General features: G+C 36.4%; 1 protein-coding gene across 2 annotated transcripts in view; it reads right to left on the bottom strand.

The window, feature by feature from the left end:
* Window positions 1-5,266: 5,266 nt before the first annotated feature.
* The window catches only part of PPIG (peptidylprolyl isomerase G), a 28,555-nt gene continuing 12,904 nt past the window's right edge, over window positions 5,267-20,917 (bottom strand). For both annotated transcript variants that reach the window (XM_075512447.1, XM_075512448.1), the window contains exons 6-13: window positions 19,752-19,839; window positions 18,595-18,624; window positions 18,363-18,502; window positions 9,688-9,892; window positions 8,459-8,626; window positions 7,838-7,922; window positions 6,838-6,974; window positions 5,267-6,541 (exon numbers count right to left, since the gene is read on the bottom strand). In XM_075512447.1, the coding sequence (XP_075368562.1) occupies window positions 5,422-6,541; window positions 6,838-6,974; window positions 7,838-7,922; window positions 8,459-8,626; window positions 9,688-9,892; window positions 18,363-18,502; window positions 18,595-18,624; window positions 19,752-19,839 (1,973 nt within the window). In that variant the 3' untranslated portion in view covers window positions 5,267-5,421. The remainder of the gene's footprint in view (window positions 6,542-6,837; window positions 6,975-7,837; window positions 7,923-8,458; window positions 8,627-9,687; window positions 9,893-18,362; window positions 18,503-18,594; window positions 18,625-19,751; window positions 19,840-20,917) is intronic.

Genomic DNA, 20,917 nt, shown 5'->3' on the forward strand with positions numbered 1-20,917 from the left:
AGTAAAAACGTATAGATCTTGGTTTAACTGAAGAGGTGGTGTCCTGACATCAAATCACCATACCTTGTAAATCTGTAGAAACAGTACTACCACTTTAAAAGCCTGGCGATTTGACACTCACAAGCACATTTACGCACACAGAAGTGACTTAGAAGTGAATATTACTCTAAATACAGAAGATGCTAAGTAATACTGCAAGAAGCACACATGGCAGACATATGGAATACAATAAAAAATATGCAAAAGAGTATTTATTTCTGAGAAGTACTTTAATACACAAGTTGTACATTTCATATCAAGAACTCATTCTCCCAGCTGACAACTGGATCATCTTCCCTGCTGGGAACTATAAATTACAAAATGTCCAAAAGACTGAGGCTTCCAAATACTCTACTAAATACTAGATGCACAATACTGCCTGTTTAATTAACCACAATTCTTCTAGCTGGTGAAGGAAACCAGTTATCAGCTAGTTCCTCTTACCACTGATCATAAATTAATAGGCCTAACTTCTTTCCAATCTGTCCAACCATTCTTTTCATTAGCAGTTACGGCTAAAGCCACACACTGACTAGTTTTTATATACAGTTACAGGGATATGTACAGGATATGTAGAAATGTCTAACTTCCTGCCAAAAATAGCAAGTTTCCTTAAATGCTTTGCATGTTGCAAAATTTCAGTTCAAAGTCAAGGTACTGCATTAGTTCAGTTTATTTAGTCCTTTTAATGTTAGTGTTAGAACTTTTATGAGTACAAATATAAATTTAAAACCAATCATATGCACATTTAGCAGTTTAAGATCTGTCCTCTGAACTTACTCATGTTAACTGCCCTATTAGTTTCATTTAGTTTCAATGACTTTATGATTAAGGAAGGACACTAATTGAATTCTTTAATGAAATGTACCTTTACCTTTATGTACTTTTACTATCTAAACTCACCACTTCTATTATATTTTTACTGCTATTCCTTTTGTGAAATTTCATACTAAAATTAGAAAACTTATTTTGGTATGATACCTTTTTTTTTTTAAAGCAGGTGAGTATTAAAGTTTTGTTAGAACAGTGTTCCTAACGACATGAATTGTTCAAGTGTAAGAAATAAGAATTATACTAAAAGTACATATGCAACAAAATGGAAAGCTAAAGTTTTATGCTAGGCAACTGCAGTATTGTACCAAATTCAAATTTTGCAAAATGCAGAATTCACAGACTTTTTGATATGCATTTTCTTGAATAATTTATTTAAATACTGCATTGGGAAAATTACTATTTTCAGCAAAAGAAGGAAAGTGCAAGTAACAGTTCTTTACATTTCTATCACATTGACTCTAGAAGTCTGAAGATTAATTTTGTCACTGGTATCCTCCAGGTTAAGTTGACCAAAAAAAAAAAAAATTAACTCATGGGTGCTGCTAAAATACTATTGCCTTTTCTCACAAAGTTGTTCTTCAGGTATTGGAGAGAAAATATATAGATGATTTAAAAGAGAGGTCTTTGATAAAGCATGGTATGTATATCTCTAGGTTTTCTATTGTAAGGAAAGTCCTAAAAGTGGGGATATATATTTTTGTCAATTAGACAAGCAATGAGTCTACCATGCCCCTAGAAAGTGTGTCCAAAAATACTTTATTTGCTTCAATAATCAACAATAAATCAACAGTTCCAGGAAAGGAGGCCAAAGGACTGCTTCTTTTATGTTTACATTAATCTAAAATCCACTTGCCAGACTGACACTATTACAAATCAGATACTGTTAGGGGATCACTGCAAATTCTTCAGGGCATCTGACAAAGACCACTGCAAGAAAAGTCCATAATGTGGGATTTCAAGTAGCAAGTGAGAAGTTTCAGGTTAAAATTCTGACAACCGGATAGAACAGTGTTAAAATGTAACCATAATCTTTTTTGTTTTATTTTCTTTTCTTAGAAAACAAAAACAAAGCAACAACTGAAACACTATGGCCGTGTCAAAGAATTATCAGGCAGCAACACATCTGTTATAGGCAATAGTGTCTATGCAACCTTACATTATAACCACCCACCCTTAGTAAGAATTTGTGCTTCTGAGTTGATGGCAGTACCCAGAAAATCCAACATCAAATGACGGTCTCTTTCTGATAAGGTTTGGAAAGCTACTGCCAATACTAAATTCAGCATTCCATGTATACATAGGATGTATGGTATTAGTAAAATGTCAATATCTATTGTCAATACAATAGAGAATGCATGTCTAACCTTTGGAAATTATTTCAAGCCTGTACATACACTTAAACGTATGCTTACAAAGTTAGTCCAGTATGCCCTGCCCTTATTTTACCTTGAGTCTTGAAGTTCACAAATTCTCTGGAGTAAGGTCAGTTCTGGGGTACTGACAGAAAAAGCTGTCCTCTAAATGTACTACTTTTTTCCCCATTTGCAAGGAAGGGCCGTGAGCATTGTTTTGATTATCTCTGGTACACATTAAGTACTGCTTTCAAATATGCTTCCAGTTCAGTTCTCTAAGCCAAAAGCCAATGACCTGTGACACAGCTGCCAAAGATGGCATTGAGCTACACTGTGACTACAGCACAAGGTGGTTACTGTGAGGCTGGGAACAGGAAAGCTCTGCCCTTGAGGGAAGAAACGGTTCCAGGACAGCAAGAGCAGGAGTCAGTGCCTCACAAGGCAGCAAGAACTCACTGGTTCTTGGGGACATCTTGCTGTCCATGGGACTGTGCTTCAGTTCCACTGAATTTTTATCAGCGTTCTCAATTTCCAGTTTGATAAAGAAAAGCACAAATCTGGCAGATCTTCCCTCTTACAAGACTGCAATTGTTGTGTTTCAGTTAAAACAAAGTGATTGGCACTAAAACAATTCACCATTAAATATGATACTAGCAAGGCATGCACTCTTCAAGAGATCAAGCGTATCCCACCATGTGCAATTAAAAGTAACCAGCTTCTTATAAAGTACATTAAGAACAAGAAAATGAGCTTTGTGCCACCAATTCAGATAAATTTTAACGTGTTATGAAAGAATTTGAGCTTGTTTAATTTGTACAAATAATTTTCTGAACTGTAACAAAGATCCATATGAAAGGGTATACAAGTGCATCTTTTAAAATAACTAGTTACACACAACTGCAAACTACAACTGGATGTAATCTCCATTTTCAGATTTTAAATTAAAGACTTTGTAACATTTTTTAACAATTCCTATGGGTTGCCTTACTGCTGACTGCTTGCATTTTTTTCCCCTCTTCTACAGCAGAGTCAATATAGTTGAGGGGTTTTTTGTTTGTTTGCCTGCTTATATGAGCTTTGGTGGTATTGGCAAGAATATTCTCAGTAGTGCAAACATACTTCTTCATCAATAGTTTGCTTGTGTGTCAGGTCCATAAAAAATAATGAAAGAACACTGCAAACAGACAGTTTTTAAAGGAAACTCTGAAGCACATGGCACGCATAGCACAGTATAAATGCACTTAGGAAGCCTTTGCCCAAGCTGCCATACAATTCTCTTAAGCCTCACTTCCTAGCTTTTTCTTACTACAGTCCCCCAAAATAGGACTGTAACTTCTCCAAAGTCATACAGACTTCAGAGTGGCTTCACACAGCACAGGTCCACTACACAGGTCTTCAGTTCACACCTATAAACTCTCTTAAGTAACAGCTGTATCACCCACCCACATGTGCTTGGGAAACATTGTTACACATTCCACATAAAATGACTACTGCAATGCAAAACTCATACTAAAACATGGGAAAAAAAAGTTGACAGCCAAAGCAGCTCCACAAACTATTCTACTAAAAAGTAACACTACACACTTCTAGTTTTCTTCTCTTAAAAAGGTTGCTTATGTTGTTCACAATCCTGTATTTTCTTTTGCTTTCAAGACATAACTATTTGTTTTCCTTTAGAATAGCAACTGTCTGGATCAAAATGTCAAGCAAAGTTTCAGCAATTCTGCTTATCTGCTGTACACACACACTGATCACAAAGTGGGTTATATAGCAAAAATGTTGACAAACCTATAACAAAGACAGTAAGAACAAGTTATGTCATACACTCAGATTCTGCCAAAAAAAAAGAACTATGAAAACATTGTTTCGCTTTGACGCAGCTTTACATTAATGCTTGTCACTTCCCTTCAGGAATTTCAAGAGCCTTTGGCGTGAATAGTTCAAAGGACTGAAAGAAGCGTTGGGGTTTGTACCAAATCCATCCTCCTCTCAGCCCACTACATTAAATTACCACATACTGGCTGCTCTTTGGTGATTGCATATACGCAGGCACTCCTGCAGCAACACAAGCCAACCTCCTTCTCTTTCATATGAAGGTGTGGTGGTGAGAAAGAAATAGGAGTGGGTCCTAGAGGCAGGAGAGGAAAGCAAAGGAGGGAGGAAATTGGTCTGAGGAAGACACACACGTAGTTGAGAATGAGGAGGAATTCACAGTACAGTCTTTAGAATGAGGGGATACAGGGAGGAAAGCAAATGTTTGTTTTAAAAAAATTAAGAGCCTGTCTTAAAACATTACTTGAAATTCTGCTTCAACTACCCCTAAAAACAGTATTGGAGAACTGCAATAGTCTTCTTATAGACTGCTAAGAAGCAGCAAGAGTAGAAAGGATTTCCTGGTTCCTTATTCTGACACCTACTGTGAATTCTGGTAATGTCTCATCTCTGTGCATCCATTAATTAGCAGCTGAGGCAGGGTAGTCTGAAGCATCCAAGCTGAATTTTCTGCAGTAGACAGAAAGCACGGAACAGAAAAACGAGGTTACAGGGAAAAAAAATTACAGTGATGAGCACTTCAAAAAAATTTCTTTTAGGACAAAGAAGTAACTACCAAACACAGATGACTGCCTTATGGCATGAATGAATTCTACTGTTGGCAGTGACAGAAATACAAACAGTGAAGATTTACTTAAATTAATTCACTTTGTGATTACAAACCCCCCCCCCCCCCCCAACATAATTTTCCTCTACAAATTAATATCCTTAGGATTTATACCTACTGAAATACAGATGTAGCAACACTGGAGTGACAGACACCTTGCAACATTCTCCTAGCTTTAAGATGACATGTAGTATACTTGCAGCTTTCTCCTTCACACATGAAACAAGCTTCTTCACAGGCAGCCACTGTTTGCACTAAACTAAGTTCATCAGATAAAAAGTAAACGTGGCACAGAAGTTAACCTTTCTAGCTGCCAACACACAAGAAGGATACATAAACCAATGAAATATTTAAAACACAGCACACTGTATTACACATATAATTCGTTTTTCATTTCAAGTTTATTAAAACTTTAGCAGTACAAATGATCCAGGTTTTAATTATCAAAAGACCAAACTGAAGTCCACATCTTAAAAAAAGGCGTTCCCCAAAATGTCTCTAAAACTTTGAGACAATGGAAACATTAAGTCCACAAACTCATCCGTGCCTGTCGTCATCTGTTCCAGGACTTGTTTCATGATCAGACTTTTTATCCTTACTAGGGGCATGATCTCTTTCCTGACTCTTTGATTTTTGGTTTATTTCTTTTTCTGCTGAGGATCTGGTCTTTTCCTTTTCTTTACTGCTGCGTGAATATGATTTTTTTGATTCTCTCTCTTTGCTACTTGGTCTCTTTTTTGAGTCTGGACTTCTATCCTGATCTCTACTAGACTTCTTATCTTTACTGGATTCAGGACTGCTACTTTCACGGCTTTTTGAACGCCTCTTCCTTTGGCTTTCAGTATCATTCCTCTTATATGAGCTTCTACTTTCTCTATTTGAATACCTCTCTCTGTTTCTGCTTTGACTTTCCTCCCTCTCTGAGCTCCTTGATTCTCTCCTCCTCCTATTTTCTCTTCCTCTGTATTTATCTGGTGTACTTCTCCTTTCTCTGCTTCTTGATCTTCCTCTTCTTCTTGTTTCTCTATCTCTGTTCCTTGAATAGTCTTTACTTCTACTGCGATCTCTGTCTCTGCTTCTTGATCTTCCTCTCCTACCCCTATCTCGGCTTTTGCTTCGATCCCTTGTTCTACTGCTGGAACTATGTTTTCCTCTAGCATGCTCACGCTCTCTGCTTCTTGACTTACGTTTCTCCCTGTCCTTACTCTTCCTATGGTCTTGTTCATTACTTCTTGAGCCTGCCCTTTTACTTCTCTCCTTGCTCCTACTTCTCTCTTTATCTCTCCCTCTAGAATCATAGCGCTTTTCTTTTTCTCTACCTTTCTCATGGTCTCTCTCTTTGCTTCTTGATCTTACTCTCTTTTCATCATGTCTACTGTGCTTAGAGTCTCTTTCTTTACTTTTTGATTTATCTCGGCTTTTACTATGGCTTCTAGATTTAGCTCTTTTCTTGGCCTTGCTTTTGTTATGCTTGTCATCTTTTTCTGAATTCCTTCTTATCTCCCTGTCTTTACTGCTGGATTTGTGATCTTTTTTCTTTTCTTTTTCCCCTCTTCTGCTTGGGCTTTCGGAAACTTGTCTGTGGTCTGATGTTTTTCTCTCTCTTCCTCTTCCTGGGCTTTTTTGATTATCTTTCTTGTTTTCATTCATTTCACTCCTTGGAGAGAGAAAGATAAAATTTTAAAAATATTTTTAATCCCCTCCACTCTGAAAAATTAACTCAGAAGTGAGAGAGCTTCACAACTGAAACTTAAATCACATTAGGTCATCTATATTAATAACTATATATTTACAGTAGCATGATTAAAATCAGACACAGTTAAGTAATGGGATAACCAAGTCAGCGCCCTGGTTTTTTGGAAGTAACTGTAATTGAAAATCTAAGATGACAGGTATTACTTTTAATATGTAAAAAAATTTCAATGCATATACTCAAGAAAGAAATCATCTTACTTGTCCCCTTTTATCCATCTTTCTCCACTAGATACTCTCATTCTTTGAGCTCTTTGCATTTCTTGCCTCCAATGTGGAGGAGTTTCACTGCGTCGGAATCGATCTCTTGACCTGGATCTGGAAGGCGTCCGATAACGCTTGAAAGGAAAAAGAGAAAACTGGGTGTAAGTTTGAATTTTACATGCTGGGACAGCTAAGCAAGATTTTTATCCCTGGCAGTTGATTCTATGTAGCACCTAACACGACACTTCACATGTATATACCAAGTTTACATTGACAAGTTATTAACTTACTGAAAAATACATTTGACATTCAGCTAAAGCAGGAATACAACAATCTCTGATCAAATAGCTATTTTTAAGGTAACTTCTATTTCAGGATTTTTGTACTCTGCTGAGAGGTCTCCTGTTGCTTTTAATTAGTACAAATGCAACTCACTTTTCTAACAATGAAAATTCTTCTTAGCTTTGACAAGCAACACAAAAACAATACTTCATGCTTTTTCTTTAAGGTTTTTACTAAAAATTTGAGGGATAGAGACTTCTGTTACTAAAAACATTTGCTACAAGCAATGCATAGCATATAGCTTCACAGAATCAGAAGAACCAATCTGACAGCTCCCCCCTACCAAAAATGAGAAGTCTTCCCCACATTCCTGACACTTACGTCGTACTGGTTCTGGTGTTCACTAGAACCCTCTTTGAGCTAATTCCATTCACTAATTCACAGAATACTGCAGTAACACAAAGAAAGCAATTTTTGTTTTTTCTCCCCCTCCTCCTTCAAATAAACTCAGTATGCAAACAGGAAATTAAATTAATGTTCCTTGTTGTCTTCCTTCAAGCCTCAGTCCCCAAATCAATTATGATGCACCATAAATCCTGCCCTTTTTTTTTTTTTTTCCTCCAATCAAGCATCCTAATAGAAATGGTTAGTAACACTAGCAGTAAGACTGTGCTACCACCTTGTTTATTTTGGGGAACAGATTGTAAACATTTACCCTTGGTCCTCTTCCTTTTATTTTCCTTCCAGATCTGGTCACTAACAGTCTCCTCTGGTATGTTGACTGTGAATTCGATAGATTACTAAAAATAATTTTAAAAAGAAAGTTATATTGTTTACAACATCAAAGAAAGAAGGAAAGAGAAAAAAATTAAAACCTCTTCAGAAATTAAACTAAATGAAAACACACATTTAATTTTATTTTTTATTATCAGTGCAGACAGTAACAACCACACAGTAAAAACTTCAGATTTTGTGACCATAAATTATTTTACAAGATTTACAGGTTTTTTCCATTTTTCAAAGAAGAATAAGTTATAGATTCAGATTGGACAGTTCCAATAAATTCTAAATGAAATTGCAATGCATTTTACTTTCTTTTTCTTGAATCAGTCCTTTTAAATTTTTCATTCACTACAAGTATTTTCAAAGACTAAGCCTTTGTTCTAGGACAAAGTCAACCGTTGCCAGTAAACTGAAAAATCCATTTTTCATCCAGCAGTGCTCACTACATGGAACTGTTTAATAGGGAAAGGACTCACTTGACATTAGAGTCCTAAAACAGTAATGTGACCATACCACTGTCAGCGTGTAGTCAGACTCAAAACAGATATATTACCTTTCTCTTTCCTTCTCTCTGCTTTTCCTCTCTTTTTCTTTCTCATCTACTTTAGGAGGACTTTTCCTCATCAGGAACCGGTTTTCAGGTACAGGAGGAATTTCTTCAGGACGGACAGTAGATAATGGCTGTGCTTCAGGGTTTTCATCTTCACTTTCACTGGATGAGCTTTATTTTTGTATAAAAAAAATATTTATACTTAAAGTAAGTTACTTGGATGAGAGAAGACCTTTCAATCTATTTAAATAATTCAGAAAAATCTCTTAATTCAATACCCAATGATACCACAAGAAACACAGGAAACAGAGCTATTTCAGAAGCAACTTTTTTTTCCCCTATGATATCTTTGCTCCAAAATGTACAACTGCAGTAGATTTCTGACCAACATTTTTTATCTATGAATTCCAATGGTGCAACACTGAACGTACATTTACTCTCTATCTAGATACAGTCTTTTTAAAAAACTTATTTTCTTTTAAAAACACTATCAGGAGAGTCAAATTCAGATTTACGCTAGCATATATAACTGGCTACAAACTATTGTAACTCCAAGCAGTTAGTATAAACGAACTTGTGTGAAATGGGCTTAGTCCCACAGAAACAATGTTTAGGCAGCATTGCCCTAAGTGAACATTTCTTACATTTTACTGCTAGCTTAGAAAAATGTGACTTGCACTGACACAACCTGTATCTCACATTAAACTATAAGCAAAATTATTAGATTAGAAATAACATTTTCAGAAGCAAGAGTGCCTTTTGAGTTTTATTATCTTCCAGTGAAACTGCAAGACTTTGGCATATCAGACAGAAATAATGGTAAGTATGTTTATTTATTAATTTTTTTGTTTAGTTTTGCTTTTATTCCTGCATACCACATTCTCGTAAGTCCCACTGCATATAATTTAAATTCAATTGTACAGAAGTGAATTTAGGGAAACAAGCTATTACCACCCATTTCAAACCAAGCACTTCTACAACTTTTCAAGCCAAATATACATAAGTCTTAGTCCATTCCTTCACTCCTTTACAAGCTGCAGCACGTATGCATATGGACACTGTCCTTTGCCATCATGTCAGAAAAATTTAAGCTTATATATAGAAACCTATTGTCTCCCAAACTTCAAAACACCTACTTCACTAGTTTCAGAATATTATTCTGTAGTTATAGGACAAGAAAATGGTACTGTATGGTGTACATGCAACAACAGCAAAAAAATCTCAAAATTGACCTTTTCTTGCTTTTCTTTCTCTTTTTCTTTTCTTTCTTATGTTTCTTGGAATTTTTCTTGTGTTTCTTTTTTCGTTTTTTAGATTTCTCTTCTGAAGCACTCTCAGAATCTGATGATGAATCAGAAGATGATTCTGAATCACTTGAACTTTCCGAGTCACTGGATGAGGAAGACGACTTGTGTCTTTTCTTTTCTTCTTTCTTGGCTTTAAGTCAGAATAGCAAAGACACATTTTAATATCAAACACTTCTAAATAAGTCTCAGAAAAGTCAACTTATCTAGTATCTGCCTGAGTTTCTTATAATTGTGTCATGAGACTACTTCATCAAAGTATTTAAGAACAAATTGAAATTTTGGAGAAAAAGCTGTTTCTCCCAAGTACCATGAAGAATATGGCTAGAAATATGTAAGACATTTCCAACATTTTATATTCATGAAGCTCTAAAGTATCAAATTTATACTGTCAAGAACTTGTAGAACCATGTAAGTTTTCAGATGATGATTTATACAACATAAGCTACATATGAAGAATTATTTAAAATTTATCTAGAAAGTATGTAAAAAAAAATTTCTTTGGCTTCAGTTTTAACCTGACTTCATATAAAATCTATTCAAATCACAAACAAGAGAATTTTTGAAACAGAAAGTAAGTGGCATAGACTAAACTGATTACTCATTGAATTTAGCTCAGAGGGAAGATTCAAATAACCAACCTTCCTGCTAAGTGAAACCATGCTCAGAGAACAGTCCTGAACCTCCAGCTCATCATGTGTTGTTTGGGTTTTTTGTTTGTTTTTGTTTTGGATTTTTTTGTTTTTAACAGAACGATACAAATAACTTACTAACCATCTGGTATGAAATGGAACCCTGCTAAAGAGCAGACTAGTCCTTAATTACATATTTCACCATTTCTCATGTGGCTGCTGGAGCTGCAAATCAGCAATTTACTGGCAATCTGATATTAGTCTGACAGGAAATAATCCAAGAACAAACACACCTTTTTATGCCCTTTAACTGATCTGAGACCTACTTAAACTAGTAAAAGTGATGTAAGTATTATTTCAGAGTCACACTAATTTGAAAAAAAATATATATACACACACAATAAAAAACATACTATAAATCTTCACTAAAGAAAGTCTAGGCTTCTGAGTTATGACACTTCAGGTAAATCAGTTAAATGGTATGAATACTCTTCAAATGTGTTATGAAATTCATATCAGGCTATTGTCCAGAAAATTAAAAGCTCTGTCCAGAAAATCCAGAAGAGCACACTAGTTGTCTTCAGACTGCTGTAGTTGACTTTTCTAATTAGCATCAAATATTATTTTGCTTTGCCATTGCAAATTGCAGAGATAGCCCATCATTCACTACACAACATACTACAGCCACAGACAGAAGAAACGGAACCTTCACCATTAAACAGAAGAAAAATATAGCAAAAATAAATACTGATGTCCAAACACCCTGTTTCCTCATCACAGCAAACAATCCATATTTTAGGGGAATACCTGTTAAGACCTTAGAACAGGCTTTGGATCAGAGACAGAACTGCATTTTAAAATTGCATATGAATCCTAGCTGAAAGTATTAGCCTATTTTGCAAAGCTTTTAATAGCTTGCTCTATCCAAAGAATTCATGGCTTACAGAGACATTATCTGACCTACATCAGCGTAACAACCAGTTTAAATGCAACCTCCCACTCTCTGCTCTTCTTCTGCACAAAACAGGTAAGCGTAAACATTAGGCACCAAAGACAGGATTATGACTATGCAGCCTGTCTACATCTGAAAACTATTCAGACATAGAGAACACAATGTTTTCACATAGCAGAAAACATGAAGATGTCTCCTGGAATAGCCTAAGTTTTTTTCTTTTCTGTTAAAGACACAGAAATTGAACTGTTTAGTCTACTCAGGCATTTCTTCTATTGGCATCCACTTGTGCCCAACAAGATGATGCAATCTGTACTTAGCTATTCTGTATCAGTCATTGTTATAAAATAATAAATGCAAGTAATTAGAGAAACTCTTGTAAAAAAAAAGGTAAATATATGTTATGATAACTTTCTTATTAGATGATTTTTGTCCTTGCTCTACAGAAAGAAAGTCCTCTTGGGTACTAGGATAACTCAAGTGTCAGAAGATAAAAGATTTCAAGAACTTCAAAGAATTACAGGTTATTAACCAGCTTTTTACTTACAAAAAGCCTTGGTTTTGTACATATGGATGGGAAGAAAAATTCCATTTCAGAATTCCTTGCTAGCAATCTCTGATCATATACCACACTTACAGATGTCCAGAAAAAAAAGTTAAAGTGGCAGCAGTACCAAATACTAAGACGTACCTATTAACAGCTATTCAACTTCTAGCGTGCAGTTATTTGGAAAATGAATTCTTTTAATTCTATATGAACAGATTACAGATCTGAAGGCAAAAAGAAGTGATACTCATATAGAGAACCTGAGGCAGAGGAAACACTTCTATGAAGAGTAGATCTGGTAACTGCCCTTCTGAAAACACAAGTGGCTATTTAATGGAATAGTGTATCAATTTTTGGAATTATCTATATTAGATTCCCCAACTGCTTAGCAGGTATTACCAAGCTGACTGACTCTTGAGAGTTAGCAGTAGGTATCTGTAACTGCAATCATGTGAGCTCAATGTGGAAATTCTCAAATTCAACACTAACTTGATCTCATTTTTGTAAAACTGCATGATGGGAGGCAGCAGTTTTTCAAGAATGAAAAGTATCTTTATGGATACTTTTTTCTCCTTCTAATGTTACCGAATCCCCACACTGGTACAGTGGATGAAATTTAATCCCATTGCACTAAATGGCATTAATTTTTCAGATTAGCATCACAGACACAACTCATACCTGTATGACTTTTACAGTAACTTTTTTCATGGTGTTTTCTATGTGTTTATTCACAAGCCTCATTTGATACAGACTAACAAAAGCCTGACAACCAACTGAAACACAACCTCTGTACTTCATAGATTATATTAGTCTTATGGTCATTTCTGGATGCAGTATAAACTAGCAAGTTGTCCTACCCGTTTAGGACAGCCTGCTGATTGAAATCAGCTGGTTCTCATCAGATGTTATTAGAGCTCCTTGCAAAATGCTTCCAAAAGACAGGTCTCTCATTATATTTTTTTACTTTGCTTGTTGGTCCAGACCAAGATGCCTGGGCTTTTTTCTCAACATCCTTATTAAAGCACTATATTTAATAAAAAGTCTCTGTAATATTTTATATCAGTTTTAGATTGTCTACATATATATAGATTCACAGAGAGTAACAAGTACATATTTATAAAAGAAAACTGAAAGTTTCCAAACTAATTTCAATCAAAGGAGCCTGGTGTCATTCAAACAAAAAGAGGAATCTCACCTGAGCTCTAAATACCATGAACACAAAAAGTATTAAAAAAGTTAACTAATTTCTAAGTCCCAAGACACTTTCAAACGCTTCTTATCTACCCAACACTTTTGGTTTTGGCCCATTCAAAAAAATCCACTAGATTGCACTATACTGTTTCCTACATGCCTTCAGACAAAACAAGATGTCTCCAAGCTCAATTTCAGAAATGTCTCAATAAGGCATCAATAAATACAGTTATTTCCTGTATTTTCTCCCTCCTCCATCTGTTTTAAGTGTGTCAAAAACTATCTTTGACAGTGTTATCTGCATTCTTGTAACAAGTTTAGGTATGTTACAGTTACTACTTTAAAATAAGTCATAGACAGAAATGGAGGTAAGTGAGCAACTACCTCAACAAACATAATGCAATTCTTAACATGCAGCAAATAATGTCAATGGCAGATGCATTTGGGAAATCATGTGGCAGGCAGGTAGTGAAACAATAAGAAAACAAAAAAACACCAACAACAAAACCAATCAAAAAGCCCAGAACTGTTTACACAGCAAAGACAGAATATCTGGCAAGAGGTTTTGGATATACTTTCTGGTGACATCTAACTATCTCTGTCCAGCAGCAATGCTGTTTTGAATACTGAACCAACCTGGTGCTGGCCAATTACACATCACAACAACAAATGAAACCAATCCTGCAGCATGAAGGTCATCGAGAAAGAAACAGACTTCTATTTACAGTCCAACTGTTCCAGCTCATTATCTTCAGGATCAGGTTTCAACTTATGACCACATCTGAAATAGATACATCACTTCCTACTCCATTCACTGTGACCTATAGTATTTGCCAGACTTCATGAATTACATGATAGCACTGCATGGCACAGCCAAGCACTCTCTGCATCTCAGCTTCTTATGGACTGTAGCAAGTCTTACATTAGCTCCATGATATCAGCCTCCTGGACTTGAAATGAAGAAATGACCTGGCCAGAAAGCAGTCGGGCTCAGGCACAAAAGTCAGAACAGATGATCACATCTGGTAATTCACAGCAGTGACACTCAAATAGTTACCTTATATCAAGTCAGATAACCTGTGTTGGACTACAGCAGTCTTCAAAAAGAGGGTACCTTTACTTCACAACATTTCGACAGATATTTTCCCTGATAATTTTTTCCAATGTTTAATCACTCTGCTGTTCAGAGCATCAGTTCTGTTTTTCTGTTTTGCATGTGCTGTGCTTCAACTATTTGCCATGGGTTCCTATTGTGTCTTTCACTGCTTGATTAAGGACCCACTGTTTCTTACAACAAAAATAACAGTAATCACAGTACATATATACATAATACACAGTAATCAAGTCCTCAGAGATATGCATTAGGGAACACTACCATACTTGATTCTTGTTGGTCAGATTACATTGTTACTGTGAGGACTCCTGTATCACAAATGCCTCTGACATAGATGTTTTTGTAGACAAGCAACCTACCATACAAGTGCAACAGCAGAGGAAGGGGGAAAGAAAAAGGGGGGGGGGGGGAGCCACCTCCAGCTTCAGTTTGAACAGTTTCAGCTAAAGCCAAAACAGTTTATACCTAGTGGCCTGTTCACTAGGGAAAAAAAAAAATTCTGGAACAGAAATGTCTGAAACAACTGTTCATAGCAACCAGCTTGTGGAAAGGGGGCCAACAATTATGTGTAACAAGCTTGCAGAAGAAATGAGTACTCTGGGGGTTGAATGGGTAAGAAAAGAGGAAAGGGAGGATACATGAATTGAAAGTCCAGGTGACTTACCAGAATCACCACTTTCTGTGACTGCTCTTATTCCACAGATATTTCATGATTCCTAAAAATGTAACTTTGTACTCTGTATCAGTGCCTGATAATTTGTACTGATACTTTTTTTTTTAAAAAAGGAAATTGTACTGATAGAATGACCCAATTACAATATTGGTCTTTGATGAATTATGAAGGCAGCCATAACCTGCCTTAATTGCAGAAGCACACTTTTACGAGCAGTGATTCTACAGGGACATCTATAACATCAATGAAGATCATGAATCAAGCCTAGCACTGCTCTGTGCAGAATCCCCTAGAAATACACTTTTCATGACAAATCTTCATTAGAAGCTCTTGTTAAAAACTGCCCAATGCACAAAGCAGTTTAATTTCTTTTGTTTGCTTTTGAATTGGAATGTCAGTGTCTTACCATCCTTGAAAACATCCCAGATATACCTTTGATTAACCAAAGTCATGATCTCAAAGAATGCAGCCAGGCTTGTTTGACTAGACCCCCTTCTGCAAAACTTTGTCAATGGGTATCAAACTCCCATGTCTCTTTAAGGAAATTAGTATTATGTTACTTGTTCCACAGTTTTTCTTGAGAACTGTATTAGTTTAGCTAGTCCACAATGACCTTTCTAAATACTGGCTTAATACTTAGCTTTCTTCTCCCCCCCCGCCAGCTTTCAGGATTTTCCCTGGAACTTCAAGATTTTCTAAAAATAATGCCACTGGCGACAGAGATTCTTCTTTTATAATGTAGCTTCTCTCATTCATTTTCACTAACTCCTCCAACTTTAAGGAATAAAAAGGGAAAAAAAACCAAAGGAAAAGATGACAAACATTCCACTTTTCTAGGTGATCACCCTCTCAAATCCCAGGTTAAAGCTTCTGATCTAGGCCTCTGCAATATTATAATTGTGATCAGTGTATCACTCAATCCACATAGCATCCAGTAAGTTAGCTTAGTCAAGTCATCATCCACTCATCCCTAAATAAATCCAGTTCTTCTATACACAGAGATAGATTTGCTTCCTTCATAAAGCACTTCACCTGGATATTCATCACGATACCACAAAATCCAATCGCCTTTTCCTCAACTTTAACCTAAGAGAAAAACATTCATACCAAGCACCTAACTTCTACTGCGATTCCTTCTGCTAGTGCCATCTTGGCTTCCCTACTAAACCCAAGAAGTATCACTTCTATTTTCATTCCATAAAGACTTGTCTAATTCCTTCCTTTGTGTTGCCTACCAGACAAGCTCATACATTAAATATTTTAGTTTAAGCCTCCCTTGCTATCCTAATGTACTCTCCCACAGAAATTCATTATACTTCCCTCACTGGCAACCTCCTTACTCCTTTGTCTTAATAGCAAATTCTTAGAAGCAGTCTCCTCTGGTAACTGTCTCATATTTCACAGTATCAGTTCCCTTTTGCCTCCCATAGTAATGTGCTACAAACAGTTCCATGGTTAGATGACTCTCTGTTGATGATCTTCCGTGACACTGCTCACCTCCCAGAAACTGCTCCTCTTATCTGGATTCCCTGGCCTCTTCCATATATTGACAGGTCCAAGGGCCTCTCCTGCTCCACTTGTCAGCTTTGGATTGCAGCTCGGCAAATTTCCTTCTGCTGATGGGATGACAAACTGTTCCTCCTATCTCCGCTTCCTCAGGTCAGCACAGCTCATCAGTGGTTCCATGCTGTGCATTTAGCAAACAGTTCCAGCCATACTATCATCTCTCACAGCAGCGGCAGATTTCCCTTTGCAGGTCTTACAGACAGCCTTTCCCTTTCAACAGCAGGATTCTCCACTCACCAGGATCTCTATCACGGTCTGTCAGGCAGCACCTTCATCAGGCTGGCTCTGCATTAGCGCCCATTAGGGCCCACATCTCCCTGCTCTCAGGTCTGCCCTCCACCTGCCCGATCCTGGTGCCTAAGGCCTCTTGTTCTCCAAACACTCCTGCTGCCCACCGTTATCTAGTACCATGCCTTACAGTCAGTTCACTGGGCTATACCATCGCCCTGGTATCAATTTCCCTCTCCATAGCACACCAGACCAGCTACAGGAAGCAGAGTCTCCAGGATCCCAGCAGTACTGAGACAAAGAGGTATAAGGACACAGACAAATGGGTAGGACCAGACAGTCAGATCTTTCCAGAAGCCTGTTCTCTTTTAGAAGTTAAAGGAAAAAAACATTTTGTATTTATTTTATTCACTCTTTTGATGACAAGTACTTTAAAGCCCTGCCTAATGGCTTTAAGTCAGACTCCTCAGTGCCAAAACTTTCATCCAGTCATTCAATTTCAAGTGTTCTAGAGTGGACTGAAAAGGGAGTGTGGCAAACCAAGGAAGACATATATACAGAGTGGGTATCTCACCCACTAGCTTCACCCATCCTACATCTGTATTGTTTTATTTTATTTTCTAATTTATGCCACCCATGCATTTTCTAATGGATACCATGCTCCTGAGTACTGTCCAGAAAAACAAAATTATGTCCTAACACACAGAGTGACTTATGAGTTAATCTAAGAAGTTCTAGAACCTTTGAGAAGTCAGGAGCCATAAGATAACTTTGCTTGGAATTCTGAGGTATTGAAGAGATCACTTCAGACTCCGAAGTCATTCTGCTAGAGATCACAACAGGTGAACACAGAACTGCATCAAAAAGGAGAGGAAAAAACTAGGAAGCTCAAGTTTGAATGCCTGTATTTTCCTTAGGCCAAAGAAGCAATTATTCTTGTCTTGTGCTTCAATATCCTTGGTGCAGCCCTTTGCAGTACATATCAGCAGAAGGTGCTACAAATGAAAAAGCATGATGATCCCTATCATAGTTCCTACCACACATGCATCCTGGGTTTCCTCTAATGAGATTCTCCAGAGTGACAGCAACATCTTAGATTGAGCCTTATTTTGTAAGAGAAGCAGAATCCAATCTCCAATACCATGTTCAGCTCTAGAATGGCAGAGCAGGGCATCCTTTCCAGAAAGAAAGGCAGGTTCTGTCATATTCCTGTTTAAGAATATAGTTTATAGTAACTTAAAAAGGATATCTGCTAAAGGGCAATTCCAGGCTTTTCTACTCTAAGTGCTTGTTCTGAAGATTTACCTGAAAGAAACTTGAAATAAATTCAACACCTGCAAAAAAAGCAGCAATTATCAAATAAAGTCAGACTGCCATCAATCTTCTTAACATAGCACTCTACTTTCTATGGGACAAGTGCTTGCCAGCTTTGTACTAAAATTTAGCTAGTATAAGGAAATCCAAGACAGGAGAAGCTTTGAAGAAAGCATATATGATGTTTCTTTAATGTCTTCTGCATCAACATATTTTAATTTTTTTAGAAGACAAACTGTATTGCAACGTTATTCACCTTTTCACCAACTGCCCCTCCATCCATCACAAATAAGTTTCTAAATATTTTTATAAGCAACCAACAGGGAAGAAAATGAGCAAAATTACCTCATAGTTTGCATATATGTAAATGTACAGTTCAACTTTACCTTTGGATTTTGGAATTAACTCTCCACAACTCAGTATGCGTACTTCAGCATATGGTTTACTAGATGCATCTGTTTTCTGGTTTTCTATTTCTCTCACAACTTCCTGACCTGAGATGACTTGTCCAAAAACAACATGATGTCTAAAGAATTTAAACAAAGTAAGAATTCTTAGTACGTAATTTTCTCAAGGCAGTTCCCAAACAAATATAAGAAGAAGATAAGAGATATTTACCCATCTAAGTGAGGTGTAGGTTTAGTTGTTCTGTTGTTTCCAGATTTTAATTTAAAGAGAAAAACAAAGTCAGTATTAGTAGAAAGCAGTCAGCATTTGAAGTATGTTACATACACATATGAAGGCGAAAATTATTTTGAGTGAACTAATAAAACTGAACAAAAGCAATATATATTATTCTGTGTGCAGTTAAAAGTATTTAATGTCTTATACATTAAACTACCTATTAATTACTTTATCACATTTTACTGAACAAACAAAAGTGCACATAAATTTTTCAACAGCATCTTCATGTAGGATATAAGTATTCTATTTATTGAATTATATAAATACTACCAGGAACAGATATAAAAATTAAGGCAACTGTCTCAGAGTAGGAAAGTTGCAAATAACCTTCTATACATTACAAAATAATCAGAAATCAAACGAAGAAAAAAATATCTGTATGTAGAGATTATTTGACATAGAAGTAGAACTGACTTTCTCTCAGCTTTCCCCTACGCTAGCATTACTATGGCATACAGAGGTTAACCACGGCAGAAGTAAAAAACTGGGAAAATTACAGTGATGATCAGTCAGAAATCCCAAAATAAGGGTATACTGGTAAGTGACATCCACAACTCGCCATGTTAATTAAGTTCACGAAACATGGGTAAGAGTGATGTATTTCAAGAATGTTTTCTGTAGATAAATTAGATTTAAGAAGAGTCTACTGCAATGTGTTTTAAAAATTTAAGTTTTAACTGTAAATGAGACTGCATTGGAAAGTTATTTTATGACAAAAAAAACAAAACCCTCTACTACTTTTGAGAACCCCCAGAGCTGTTTTGCTTCCTTTCAGACAACACTTTCTAGAAGAAAGCAATGAGAGTTCTGCAAGAAACTAACAGGTTTGCTTTATTGCCCAAGTTAGAACACAGGTACGGAAAACCACCAAAAGCTCTTCTGCACAGGCAATAAGCACTAAACACAAAAGTGATTAAAACAGTCAGACCCCCTAAACAGCACATTAGGAAAGTGGCTACTTCCATGCAACTTTGTGAAAAAACACCAACTTTGGGTTTGCACAGGAGCTAGTCTTCAATATTTAAAAGGATTGCCTTTACAACTTACAAATGGCAAACCACACACATATTTCAGGACAGTACAATACTTACATAAAAAACTGTGAACCATTTGTATCTTTCCCTCGGTTGGCCATTGAAAGAAGAAATTCTTTGTTGTGCTTTACAGCAAAGCTTTCATCTAAAGAAAGTGTTTTCAGTTACTTTAAATATACCACATACGCTTAGATAAATGCTATCATCTAAGTAAACTTATTCTTATTAAATAAATCTGCTAGTCACTTCAGTAAAGTTATATTAAAAATATTCAAAACAATAGCTATTTTAAAAAATATATTATTCCTTCCATTCTAAGTAATGCAATTTAATAAGGAGAAATATGAATGAATGGTTTATAGCCTGAGAAAAAACTAAAACATTGAGTATTCTTGTTCAAGAGATTTGTTTCCTACCAACATTAGCAGAGACCTCATCATTTTAAGTTGTTGCTCTTTCTATTGTGCACATACCGATCACTGTCTCTTTGGAGCAGAAGTTTTTTAGCTGGGCATTAACTACTAAGAAACCCCTTATTTTCAGCAGTTTTGTTGTTTTATTATTTTTTAATACACATGGATATCCAGTTTGATAGCAATCCCAAACAACTTCTGTTTGCCTGTCAGACACACAGATGAACTTTTCAAGCTGGCCGTTAAGAAAGTAAGTTTAACTTGAATGAATCCTACTTCTGATGAGCAAATCATTGTAACAGTTCAAACTAAATCTCAATGAAATTTTGAAATGTAATCACTATTCTTCATTTAAGACATCTGTAAGAGATTATCCTATCTCCCTCCTTTCCCAAAACAGCATAAAGGTTGTTGAGGAATCCAAACTCTTCAGACAGAGGAAGTTTGCTCAATATTGTTTAGATACAGAAGGCAGGAGCAAGCATTAACAAAGAAGAAAAGCACGCTATCTGTAAGGCTATGGTTTCACATCACACTGTGTCACTGGCAGTGAAAGGGACAGTCCCACTCACTCTCCAGTCACCTGTACAACTGCTATCTGGCATAGCATCAAGTGTCAATCTAATCCTATGGTGAGTTGGTGAAGGGATCCACAAAAGCAAAAACTCCCACGAATTCAGTTTCATACTGTGGCTGAGTTGAACAGCCAGATTGCAACTGCCAGAAGGTAGGTAGAGGTTTTGCTCCTTCTTCCATCTCACCCAACCATGTATTTCCTCAAACCCAGCTACTCATTTGTGTTGGTTCTAA

This window comes from Mycteria americana, chromosome 9 (genome assembly GCF_035582795.1).
Source record: "Mycteria americana isolate JAX WOST 10 ecotype Jacksonville Zoo and Gardens chromosome 9, USCA_MyAme_1.0, whole genome shotgun sequence".
Classification (NCBI taxonomy): domain Eukaryota; kingdom Metazoa; phylum Chordata; class Aves; order Ciconiiformes; family Ciconiidae; genus Mycteria; species Mycteria americana.